This window comes from Diabrotica undecimpunctata, chromosome 5 (genome assembly GCF_040954645.1).
Source record: "Diabrotica undecimpunctata isolate CICGRU chromosome 5, icDiaUnde3, whole genome shotgun sequence".
Classification (NCBI taxonomy): domain Eukaryota; kingdom Metazoa; phylum Arthropoda; class Insecta; order Coleoptera; family Chrysomelidae; genus Diabrotica; species Diabrotica undecimpunctata.
In genome coordinates this window covers 98,564,360-98,578,226 of record NC_092807.1, presented here as the reverse complement: position 1 = coordinate 98,578,226, position 13,867 = coordinate 98,564,360, and the positions used below count along the sequence as shown (strand labels likewise).

General features: G+C 34.3%; 2 protein-coding genes across 2 annotated transcripts in view; one reads left to right on the top strand and one right to left on the bottom strand.

Annotated features, from left to right (window-relative positions):
- LOC140441541 (uncharacterized) overlaps positions 1-13,867 on the bottom strand; it is a 129,942-nt gene that overhangs the window by 8,852 nt on the left and 107,223 nt on the right. The window contains exon 4 of the mRNA XM_072532327.1: positions 7,802-7,919. Coding sequence (XP_072388428.1) covers positions 7,802-7,919 — 118 coding nt within the window. The remainder of the gene's footprint in view (positions 1-7,801; positions 7,920-13,867) is intronic.
- Positions 1-13,867, top strand: part of oys (lysophospholipid acyltransferase 6) — a 312,406-nt gene that overhangs the window by 222,641 nt on the left and 75,898 nt on the right. The gene's annotated exons all lie outside the window — the stretch shown is intronic.

Genomic DNA, 13,867 nt, shown 5'->3' with positions numbered 1-13,867 from the left:
TATTTATTCTTCTGAATTTTCAGTCAATGAATCTGTCAATACTCAGCTTTAGTGAATACGTGGGTTCGAGATTGTTGCTCAGCAACTGATCACTGCTGCTCAATTAGGTTCGTACTATATGTGTTTATTGCAGAGTAGGCAGATGTTTGTGCCTCATAATATTTCTGGTCAGGAAATGCTCGCGACATGTCCTAACCATTCTTGTGTGATTGTCCAAATATTCCAGTTACCTTTTCACAACTTGATAGGGAAGTTTAATTAGTTCATATTAGTTATCTTACTTCAGGTTATGTTTTTTTCTTTAACTATCCCTACACATGTCAAGTTAGTCATTTTCATTATTTAAGAGTTTAGACAAATGAGTTGTCCTCTTAGTGTAATCCCACTTCTTTCCTTAGGCATAAATTGCTGTTTAGATGTAGGACTATTCCCGGATAATTCCATGCTGCGAGAACTTGTTATAAATCTACAGTTTTGTTCAAAATTGGTTGCTTGTTCTCGACATATATTTTTTTTTCTTTCGTTAGTAATGGTATTATAGGAAAAGTCCACCACTTATATTTTCTTAGGATTTCTATTGGGATTTTATCGGTGTCTGGTTATGCTCATACATCTGTTGTAGCCCCATGCTATAGTTAGCGAATACCAGCACCCTCAAAATTTATTTAGCCTCTGAATTCCTTTAGTCCATTTTAGACTTTAGACTTTAGGTATTTATCTTTATCTTTGGTTTAGTTCAGTTACATATTACATTACTTAGTCTGAATAAGTGTGACAATGCTGCTTCACACTTTAGGAAATTTTGCTTTATTGTAATTACTTAGTTGGCATTGGCTCATATTACCGGATGAGGGTAAGAGCTAATTTAGTTATTAGCATTAGTGAGAATTGGCCCTTTCCTGATCGTTCTTCTTTAGATATGCTCTATTTATAAATCTGGTGTCCATCGATAGTCCGATTTTGGATTCAGTGTCTGATTCCTCACTTATTTGGTTTATTTGGTTATGTAGGTTCGTATCACCAGATGTGGGTGTACGTAGACCTCATTTAGTTTTGAGATTTAGTATTGGTGTGAATAGGTCCATAAATCTTCCTGGTCGTTCTTCTTTGGATATGCTTTTATGAATCTGGTGTCCATTGATAGTCTGACTTTGGATTAAGCGTCCTATTTCACATTTATGTTGGTTATTACGCCTTTGATATACTTTGGTATGTTTACGATTTAGATTACTATTTGTGTTATTTGGTTTGGTGAGAATTGCTCCATAAATCTTCCTGATTGTTCTTCTCTGGATATATTAATATGAATCTGGTGTCCATTGTTAGTTCAATTTTGGATTAAGTGTTCAATTCTTAACCTATTTAGTTTATGATTTCTTTGATCTTAGTTTAGTATATCTCCGGGTGAGATATTGTTTGAATTGGCTCATACATTTGCCTGGTTGTTCGTCCTTGGATATACTTAGTCTTATAAATCTGATGTCCATGGATAGTTCAATTTTGGATTTAGTGCCCAATTCGACATTTATTTGTCAGCAAGATTTTAGTTGGTATATTTAGTTAATATTTGGCTTTTAAGCATATTGTCGTATATTTTAAGGCAGACTTTGATTTTTACTTTGAGTCATCTGAGTTTGTGGTGTCTGGCGCCATGACCATTTTTTTTCCCGTGATCTTTAGTTCGTGGTTATTTTTTTTGTGTAAACTTACGGATCAACGTGGAATGTTAGGCCAGTACACTTAGTTATTGATACTTTAATTTTATGAAAAAAAAAAATTTTTGATTAAAATTTTTTTTTCCCGACTAGTAGGGGAATGTAACAGTCATTACTTTTATTACAATTTGTATTTAAATAATAAACAATTTATATGAAAATAATTTCAGAGATGTATTATGGGTTGCCTAACTTTAAGTGTTCAGTTGCCCATTAAGTGTGTATTGTTAATAATTTAAGTTGTCACTCTGTTCTAATTTGGTACCATTGCGGACAAGAGAAATGACAGGAGACTAGGGGAAGTGGAAAAATGGCTCTTCTTGGTTAATTAACAGTGAATTAAAAATCACTTTTGATCGAGAGTTTGGAGTGGTACACAACGGTGGCAGTTAGCGAAAGAAAATCCAATTAATGCATAGAATTTCCTTCACTTCAAGAAGTTAAATATTCTAAGTATACCATAACGATTTAATTGACGGTGTTTTCGCAAACTCGGGAGGTGAAGTGAGATTTCTAGCACGGAATTGATTAGCTATCTGGTAAATAATAATTTTTTATATTATAAACATTAGAGTATTTTATCTATATCCTATTATTCAGATTCATTATTTCATATTTTAATATAGTATTTTGTCCAAGGCCATTATATTTTTACTCTATGTGAAGCAAGGTCACGCTACATCCGATTGGATGGGTTTTTTTATCTACCATAATTATCTTTTTGCTCCGGTTTCTTATGCTGAAAGAAACTTTCCTCACTTCTTCTTTGATTCCTTTTTTTTATCAATGTTGAGATTAGAAGTAACGGGGAATTGTTTTTAGCCACCTACCATGGAATTATAAATTTCCCTCAGAACATCAGAGGGAGAGTACCACTTCAACTCTATTAGAATCAGGGTCATTGGGACAAGACAGGGAGTATTGTCTACTCCACCCTCATTTTTTCTCCAGCCTGCACCTAGAGGTAGGGCAGGACAGTCATCATCGAACTAAGCCAATTAGCACCAGCTCCGTGCTAATTTCGGACCTCAAGGAGGACTTCGCTGGGACACCGAAGCCATTCGGGAGTATCCTTCCAGACAACTGTTTCACCTAGGAGGACAGTTGGTTTTTGATTCAGAACTATATATATATCTTGTTTCACTAGTTATAGTTTTTTTATAACATATATATATATATTAATTAATATAACTCCCCTTGGTGTAAGGTATCGGTAAGTTTGAGCTCAAATTCTACCCAGAGATTATCTTCCATTGTTTTTTGTATTAACCATTTATTTCTTTATTAACTTTAATTATTTCATTATTAACTTTAATTATTTCATTATTTGTCTACTTAACTAATTTTTTATATTTCATCTTGCGTTATTAACTCCGGTTATTATCCCTTCAGGATAATATACCGTTTCAATTGTTTAATTTGGCTTGTTCCCATTTATATATATTATTTTGTTTGTATGTGCATTTAGAGTTGTTTAACAATATTGTTGGTCATATTGTAGGTAAGTTTGATATATTTACTTGGCTATACGTTCTTCCAACGTTAGCATTATTTTTTGTTTAAGGTTGTTTTTTAACCTAGATGTAGGTTGTACACTCTATATCAGAGTTATTCTGTGTAGTTTTCAACTTTTTATTATAGTTGTTTTCAACATTTCTTTTTTTTAAAATATTATATTGTGAAATTTTCATATACTTTTTGGTAACTTAGAGATTGTCAGAATCTAAGAAGTTATATTTAATAAACTTGAATTTGTTTTGCATATAATTTTTTATTAATATTTCCTTACCTTTTTACATTTACAGCATTTTTGTTTATTAAGTCAACTTTAATTAATATTAGCAGTATACGATACCTGGAAGAGTGACTGTTACTCTTTTTAGAGTATTATCCCTCTTCTGGCGCCCTCAATTTGTTTTCTTTGTTAATTTTCATTATATATATTCATTTTTCATATCTTCTTTTCTATCCATCATACATATTTTCCTGATTTACTGTCTTTAAAAGGCATGCAAATTGGCCGTATCCATCCTTGAGTTTCTAGTGGTCATTCTCTTGCCTACATTGCTAGCCTAGCCACATTCCGTTCAATATTTTTTTTTCATACTTCTTTACTTAATTGTTATCTATTTTATCCCATATATATAGACCACTCTTCTTATACCTCTCTCCTCCTACACACCCCAGTATTTTGTTACACCAAGATCAACGGCATAAGGATGCAGAAGGCAAGGAGAAACCACTGCATTAAAGATCCCTAAGGATTCTCAAGAACAACCACAAATGGACGTAAATCAAACAGTGGCCCCGAGTGCCCGGCGTCCCTTTAATGGGACAGGGGTGCGAAGAATCCCCGGGTGGAGAAACAAATTTAGATATAAGAGATTTAGATATAAATAAGAACACTTTATGAAGCAGGAAAATTAACAACAGTCATGCTAGAAATGGAGAAATTAGACATACAAGTATTGGGCCTTTCAGAAGTCCGATGGCCAAAGTCTGGAAACTACACCAAGGATAATATTACTATTTTCTACTCAAGCAAAAGCACTGGAGAACACAACCATGGTGTTGGTATTATTATCAACAATAACTTAAAAGAGTTTGTGACAAATTTCATTCCCTTTAACGAACGTATGATGCTACTTCAGCTGAAAGTCAAACCTCTAAACATAAATCTAATCCAAGTGTATGCTCCAACATCTGATAGCAATGATGCTGAGGTCGAAAAATTCTACGCGGACTTAGAACTGTTAACAAAAAACATAAAGAAGCAGGAGGTAAAAATAATTATGGGCGACTTTAATGCTAAAGTCGGTCGAGGAAAAACTGGAAATATAGTAGGAAATTTTGGATTAGGTAAAAGAAACGAAAGAGGAGACAGACTAGTCCAGTACTGCCAGGAGAAAGAATTAGTCATAACAAATACATACTACGACCTACCCTTACGAAGATTATACACGTGGACTTCTCCAAAAGATAAGACCAACAATATAATCAGCAACCAAATAGATTTTATAACGATTAACAAAAGGTTTCGTAATGGAGTACAAAGTGCAAAAACCTATCCAAGCGCAGATGCAGATACGGATCATAATCTATTACTAGCAAACGTCAACATTAAACTCAGGAAACCGGAGAAAAAAGTTAAAACCACCAAAATTAACATCAAAAACCTAAAAGACGACAACTGCCAACAGCAAGTAAACGCAGAGATAAATAAATTAACTGAAGGAAGCGTTGAATGGGCAGATATGAAAAAAGCCATACTAAAAGCGGGAAAGGAGGTCCTAGGCGAAGAAGAAAAAACCACTAAAAAAGACTGGATGACACCGGAAATAGTTGAGCTAATAAATGAAAAAAGAAAATACAAAAATAAAGATGAAAATAAATATAAAACCATCAAGAATAAAATCAAATATAAAATCAGAAAGGCTAAGGAGGAATGGATGAACAAAGAATGCCAGGAATTGGAAGAACTCAGCAACAAACATGACACCTCAAACTTACATAAAAAAATGAAAGAACTTACAGGCAACACCAGACAAAGAAGAACACTTATAACAAGAGATAATAATGGAGAAATACTTACTGAAGAGAGCAAAATAAAGGAAGTATGGGAACAATATATAATCCATCTGTTCCATGACGAGAGAGAAAATGAACAAGATATAGGTGAAGAAAAATACCTACAAATTTTACCCTCAGAAGTAAAGAATGCCCTACAGAATGCAGAACAAGGAAAAGCACCGGGTCCTGATCAAATTCCAGTTGAACTGTTAAAAGCCTTAGATGACGGTAATATAAAGAGACTCATCCGAATTCTCAACCACATATATGTAGAGGGCAACATCCCGGAAGAATGGCTTGAATCGATATTTTTACCTCTACCAAAAAACAACAATCCCAAATCATGTAATAACTATAGATTGATAAGCCTAATGTGCCACCCTTTAAAGATTCTCTTGAAAATTGTTCAAAACCGAATTTATAAGAAATGTGAGGAGCAGATAGATGAAACTCAGTTTGGCTTCATAGGAGGCATGGGTACAAGAGAAGAATTATTTGCGTTGACGGTACTCTTGCAGAAATGTCGGGAATATAACAAGAGTGCATATGTATGCTTCATAGACTTTAGGAAGGCCTTTGACCGAGTGCAGCATATGAAGTTAATAGATGAATTAAAAAACATCAATTTAGACAAAAAAGACATTGAATTTATTAAGGATATATACTGGAACCAGAAAGCAGTAGTAAAGGTGAACGATATAGAAACAAATAATAAACCGATTGCGAGAGGGGTTAGGCAAGGATGCGTCTTGTCTCCGACGCTTTTCAACGTGTACTCACAGGTCATATTCAGAAAAGCCTTATGGGAAAGAAAAGAGGGAATAAGAATTGGTGGAGAAATCATAAACACCATGAGATTTGCAGATGACACGGTAATTATGGCTGAGAGTATAGAAGAACTACAAACGTTACTAGATGCAATAAATAGTGAATGCATTCAAATGGGACTTGACATCAACACAGATAAGACCAAATTTATGATAGTATCAAGGAGTCCAATAAATAATGAACAACTAACTCTTGGTGGACAGCAAATAGAGAGAGTGACAAAATATAAATATCTGGGAGCTTACATCAACACAGAATTAGTCCAGACCAAGAGATCCGGGTACGAATAGAAATGGCAAGGGCAGCGTTCTTAAAATTCAAACAATTATTCTGTGACAAAAATCTGAATACTGCGCTGAGACTGAGGTTTGTTGAATGTTACGTCTGGTCGCAACTATTGTACGGGGTAGAAACATAGACACTAAAAGCGCAAATAGTTAAAAAGATTGAAGCCTTTGAACTTTGGATATACCGGAGAATGTTGAGAATTCCATGGACTGCCAGGGTCACCAATGAGGAAGTGCTGAGAAGGATGGGTCGAGACAAAAAATTGTTGAGAACGATAAAAGTACGCAAGACTGCATACCTTGGACACATACTAAGAAATAATAAATATAGTCTTCTGCAGGTCATCATGCAGGGTAGAGTCGATGGCAAAAAGGGAATAGGTAGAAAGAGGAAGTCATGGCTGCGAAATATTCTAGACTGGACAAACATGACTGTAGACGAATTATTCCACGTTGCAAAAGACAGAGAAGCTTTTAAAAATGTGGTCACCAACCTCCGTTAATGGGGACGGCATAGGAAGAAGAAGATTACTGTGTCAGAGGTAAGAGCAGCTTTAAAAGAAATGAAGAACCATCGATCGCCTGGTGATGATAAACTCGTTATTGAGGCAATAAAAGCAGGAGGAGAAATTCTATAAAAATCAGTAAACGAATTGTTTAATAAATGCTTACATGCGGGTACGATTCCAAAAGACTGGAACAATGCAGTGATAGTCTTGTTACACAAAAAAGGCGATATTACTAAATAATAAATATACTAAAATTATAGACCCATCAGCCTCTTGACACATATATATACAAACTCTTTATGAAAATCTTAACAAAGAGACTAGCACCTAAACTTGATTTCTATCAGCCCAAGGAACAGGCTGGCTTTAGGGCCGGATATGGCACAAATGACCATTTGCATACCATAAAGATCTTTGCTAAAGATTTGCAAACCTTCAAGACCACATAACAAACCAACAAATCAGGCAAAGATCAGGAGTTCAAGACGTCATCGAAAGAACCACGACGCTTAAGTGGAACTGGGCAGAACACAAGATGGACGGTGGACAAGACATATTATAGAATGGAGGCCCAGAAACTATAAAAGAAGCCGAGGACGACCACCGACTAGATGGACCGATGGTATAAAACGTGTAGCGGGAAATTGGCTACAAGCGACCCAGTGTAGAGAACACTGGAAAGAACTGAGGAAGGCCTATGTCCAGCAGTGGACGCGATTGGCTGAGTGATGATGATGATAATTCAAATTAACGGAATGACAACTTATAGATCAAGAATGCTAAAATAGTATACAGCATTTTTATAAATACTAATTCAGTATCTTATATGATAAATTATTATTAATTTTTTCATAAAGGAATTATTTAATTGTAGTAATAAATTAGTTGTTACCTGTCTCCTAATTTCAACGACAAAGTTGGTCTTGGGAACACTCCTTTTACCTCGCAACTTATTTCGAATTTTCTTGGCCCCAATCGTTTTTCCTTTATTTCGAAATATTGAGGTTGAGCTGAAATACATATAATGTAAAGTGAGGCACTGTATTTTAAATATATTTTTACATACATGCATAAGTATCGGACGACCGCGCAAAAGATGGAGTTACAACCTTCCATAGAGGTATTAATCCGCCAATCAACAAGCAGAATTTCTTATAAAGAGGAAGAAGAAGAAGAAAAAGAAGAAAATACATATAATTGCAAAAAATAAAAAAATAATGCAACAGCATAATAAAACAAACGTAGTTCAGAGTCACAGCCTGATGTCTATTTTCTGTGATTCAAAATAGATAATACTACTTCAGTATTAAGAAAATTTATAAAATTCATTTATTTCGTTCTCCAAGTCGGTCCTCGATCTAATTTATTAACTTTATTTATTATAAAATGTTCTAACACTTAGTTTATTAATGTCCTTATTTGTACAATATTTCACTAATTTATTTTACACTATAATTATATAATTTATTTACAACATTCATTACAATTTATATTCCCGACAATACGCGCGTTACATTTCAAAACTTGATGCAATATTAATTTTAGACTAACTCCAAAATGAAAATGTCCTCTATTTATATAAAATATCAGTTATTCTGGAATCCTGGCGACCTGTGTTGACCCTTCGCGAATGGTATGGAACGAAGACCGGTTTTATAGCGGCTCTTAGAGAGAATACTTGAATAATAAAATATTTACAGGTTAAATATGAGTCATATTTAGCGTAACAATATCATCAACGCTATTCAAACTTTTTTTGCAGCTGTTCTAAATAATTCGTTTGTGGTGTAACCAAACGGCTCTCTTAGATTTCTCATCTACGACATTCTTTTGCGGTCCCAAATACTGTGAATAACGCGAAAATTGTTCGAGAAAATTGTATTGATTATTTCAATCAAAAGGGAAGGATGCCATGGTATAATGATCGTGTAAATTACATTAGGCTAAAATGAGTGAAGTAGAAGATATCGATTTCCCAAAGCCATGGATGAATTCTGTAAATTTCGATAAATTCTTCAAGAGATTTTTTAGTTGAATCTGATGGCACCATTTTCTAGGGTTGATTAAAAGTGGCGTGGCAATACGGTGCAAGGGACAAGACGATTGTCCAAGGAAAACACTACAAAACAACTGACGCGATACACCGTAAAAAACTGTACAGGTCTATTCCAACAAAGGTTTCGGTCTACCTGCGTAGGCATAACTGCACAGGTTGACCTCTCTGGTAGACCGTGGTGTGTATGGCGTGCATTAGGAATGATAACGAGGACTAAAAATACTACTTATAGTAATGCAACTTACAAATTTATAGATAAGTATAGTAAACATACCATTTCTTTTCGTATTGGAATTCTATGTAATTTCCTAGCAAATAATACGTAGTCGCCGTACGTTTTTGAGACACGTCACCCGTATACCATAATACCGTCGATTCACTGAATTATAAGACACAGAATTTTTTTTTAACTAAAATAATCAGCTTCTAGCATATCAAACAATTTCTCACGTAGTTTTGAATTCACTTAAACCATGTTCCATAAATGGCATAATATACTTAATTTTGTTACAAATACGTAGTAATCATTATAAATTTTTCTTAAATATAAAGGAAATTTAAATTAGTATAAAAAGATAATTTTACGGTAAAGAAAAATTAAAAAATTATAAACCTCCTCCTTACTATACTAAATTAGTCAAATTTTAACAAAAAATTTTCTAAACTTCTTTTCTATCTATTTCGAAATCCTGGAAAATTAGCTATCATTTTCCTAATTTTTAATATTTTTGTATTAAATTTTCTAATAATACTGTTGAAATATTGTACTATAGTGTACAAATGTTATAAATAAATATATATTAAACAATTTTTCAAAAAAAAATGTTAAAAATATGTTTAAAATATTTAAAATAAACCCTAACCCTTCCTTAGGGAAGAGAAATTAAAGTTATTTTCTACTTTTAAAGACAAAAAAGTCAGTTCATTAGCGATACCGAATTAAAAATCAAATTATTTTGCACATTATTATTTGAAGCATTATTTGGTTAAAACGTCTCATTTTTGGTGGTAAAAATACACTCATGGAAAAAAATATCGAATATTTTGGAATTTTCAATTTTTTTTTCAAAATACATTCTGGTCAAGCAAGTCGTTTATTGTAAAATAGAGTTTATTTTAACAATGTTTAATGATCAATTTTAAGTTTTTATGTGGAGAAAATTGTAAAAAAAATAAATGTTTAATATTAGGTAAATAAGGTTATTTTACTCTAAACTTAAATGATAATTTAAATTGCTTAAACATTTGGTTTAAACTGAAAGAAGTGCATGATCAGTAACAAGTATTCCCCCCTCTAGCTCTTATTACTGCTTGCATCTTTCTCAGCATGCTTGCAAGTAAATTTTGTACCTTGGGAAATCGCATTCCATTCATCCTGTGCAGCAAGCCGAAGCTGCTCTATCGTATTTGGAACGGGAATTCTTTATCGCATGCTGCGTTTTAGGTGATCCCACATGTGCTCTATTGGATCTAAATCCGGGCTAGACGGTGGCCAATTCAATCTTCGAACTTGGACCTCATCAAGATAATTACTCACTATCGTGAATCTTTCATATCCAATGTAACCAACATATGACAAAACATGATCTTGCAGGATGTTTTAAACGTAAGAATCACCAGTCATCCGTCCAGTCACTTCCACAAGTGCGGTACGTACCTCCCAACTAATACCTTCTCAAAGAATTATGCCATCAACTCCAAAACTAACGGTCTGGGCGAGACTGAAGCTAGCGAATCATTCTCCAACTCTTCTGTAGACGTAGTTTTGACCATCTGCCTTCCGTAATAGGATTCTGGTCTCATCAGTGAAAAGAATGTTTTTCCAGTTGTCGATATTCCACTAAATATATGTTCTTGCAAATTCCAAATGACGAGCTTTATGATTTTGGAGAAGACGTGGAACTTTGGCGGGGCATCTACGCTTTAAGGTTGCTTCTTTTGATCTTCGCCTAACACGGTTGTGCACCTTGGTCGTCCTTGACCAGGCCTTCGTACAAAATTTTCTGTTTCGCGGTACCTTTTAAGAGTATTTGAAACTATAAATTCAGTTCTGCTGAGACGTCGTGCGATACCTTTTTGTGCATATCCTTCCTCGTACAAAATTACAGTATGTGCTACTTGGACTTCATCGCAGTGTCGAATTGGTGGGATACTTGTTTTAAACTTAGTTAAATCAAAACAATATTTAATTAAACTTAATAAATTAAACTAAAAATAACCGAAATAGCACGATTTTTCCTTTACGTAAAGAAGGATTTTTATGATGACACTAACCACTGAATAAACGTCAAAATAAACATCAAAATATTTCAAAACAGTTGAATACATCAGCCTATTATATGAGTATATAAAGAAGTAAAATACATTAAAACTGGGTACCAGGGAAGAACGATGAATGTAAAAGATAAGCAAGGAAACCTGATAGTGGATGAAGACCAAATATGTGAAAGGTGGAAAGAATATTTCGAAGAGATACTAAATGACGAAGTGACTACTGAAGAAAATTGTTATGTTCCTAGACCTCAAATAGTAATAGAAGAAATACCAAAGCCCACAAGAGAAGAAATTGAAGAAATAATAAAAGATATGAAAAACCAAAAAAGTCCCGGGGAGAGCGGCATTGTGGCAGAGAACATAAAATATGGAGGAGAGGTCTTAATAAACAAACTTGGTGAGCTAATACTAGAAGTATGGGATGCCGAAGAAATGCCTCAAGAATGGAATAAGTCGATTATAATTCCTATACACAAAAAGGGAGATAGAACTGAATGCACAAACTATAGAGGAATATCCTTATTAGAAGTAATCTATAAAGTACTCGCCATACTAATTAAAAAATGATTAGAAATATATATAGAGAAGAATCTAGGAGAATACCAGGGAAGATTTCGGAAAGGAAGATCAACAACCGATCAAATTTTTATGCTAAAACAAATCCTGACCAATTGCTATGAATACAACATTTCAGCACAAGTACTTTTTATTGATTACAAAGCTGCCTACGATACAATAAACAGAAACAAGTTAATAGAAACACTAAAAGAATTCCAAGTGCCAGAAAAAATAATAAGATTGGTAAAAATGACAATTAGACAAACCATTTGTGCTGTGAGATGCAACGGTACAGTCTCAGAAGAATTCGAAGTGAAAAAAGGTGTTCGCCAAGGAGACCCGTTATCTACATTGCTATTCAATATAGTTCTAGAAAAAATTGTAAGGATTAGTGGGATAAATAGGTCCGGTACTATTTTATACAAGGAGCACCAATGCTTAGCATACGCTGATGATGTGGTTCTCATTGCAAGAAATGGAAAAGAACTATCAAATATAACAAAAAGACTGATTCGGGAAAGCTCTAAAATGGGACTGAAAGTTAATATTAATAAATCGAAGTACATGGAGATCTCGAGCAAAAAAGGAATAAGCACCAGGGGATCCTTTAAATTGGAGGTGGAGAATGGATCAGTTGTAGAATTCGAGAAGGTGGATGAATATATGTACTTAGGTACTCTTATTGATCAGACATGTAAAGAAGAAACTGAAATCAACCTGAGACTGACCAAGAGCAACAGGTGTGCTGGAGCCATGAGCAAAATAATTAAGGCCAAAGATATATCTCGTAATACAAAAATAAGAGTATACAAAACTATAATTAGACCCACAATGCTATACGCTGCCGAGACATGGACTATGAACAAAACCGTACAGAACACATTGGAAGCATGGGAAAGAAAGATACTTCGCAGAATATTTGGTGGAAAAGTAGTAGAAGGAGAATGGAGAAGACGAACTAATGCAGAAGTGTATCAGTTGTATGCTAACCCTACAATAACAAATGTGGTGAAAAAACGTAGACTAGAATGGCTCGGCCATCTAGAAAGAATGCAAGGTAATAGACTAGTCAAGAATATTGCTTGGAGAGTACCTGAGGGCAAAAAAAAGAGAGGAAGACCAAGAAAGAAATGGAGAGATGCAGTGATGGAAGATGTCAGAGAGATGGGAATCAGAGATTGGAAGCTGTTAGCTAAGAATAGAAAACGATGGAAATTATCCATCCAGCAATGGGCCTAAAAGGCCTGTTAACGCTGTACATACATACATTATATGAGTATTATCAATAATCTAAAATTATTTTGAAATAATAGTGACTACAAAAAAAAATTGGAAAATTCCAAAATATTCGATATTTTTGTCCATGAGTGTATCTTAATTTGTCTGAACTAAAGGTGGTATTTAGTAAGTGATAGTGAGTAAATTTAAATACCTGGGATCGTGACTTTTTGAAGACTGGGCATCGGACAGGGAAGTAAAATGTCGCATTGAGCAAGCTCGACAAGCTTTCGTAAAATTCAAGAAGGTACTGAATTGTTCAGAGTTCGATCTTCAACTGAGACTAAGGTTTATTAAGTGCTACGTGTGGTCAGTGCTGCTATATGGCGTAGAGGGCTGGACACTCAAAGCGAGGGATATAAACAGATTAGAAGCTTTCGAAATGTGGCTCTATCAACGTATCCTAAAAATACCATGGACAGCGAAAATCACAAATATAGATGTCCTTAAAAGAATAAACCAAGAACGCCAACTTTTCGAAACCATCAAGAAAAGGAAAACGGCGTATCTAGGTCACATCATGCGAAATGAAAAATACCAGTTCCTGCAACTTATAATCGAGGGTAAAATTGAAGGCAAGAGAGGAATGGGACGCAAGAAAATGTCCTGGCTCCGAAACATAAGGCAATGGACAGGGATTAACGACATACAATATCTGATACATATTGCAAGAAATAGAGAATTAATGGAAAATGTGATCGCTAACATCCATCACTTGATTTGCATCTGAAGAAGAAGAAGAAAGGTGGTATTTGTTTGAATTTGAGGATGGACGATGATAGATAGATAGAG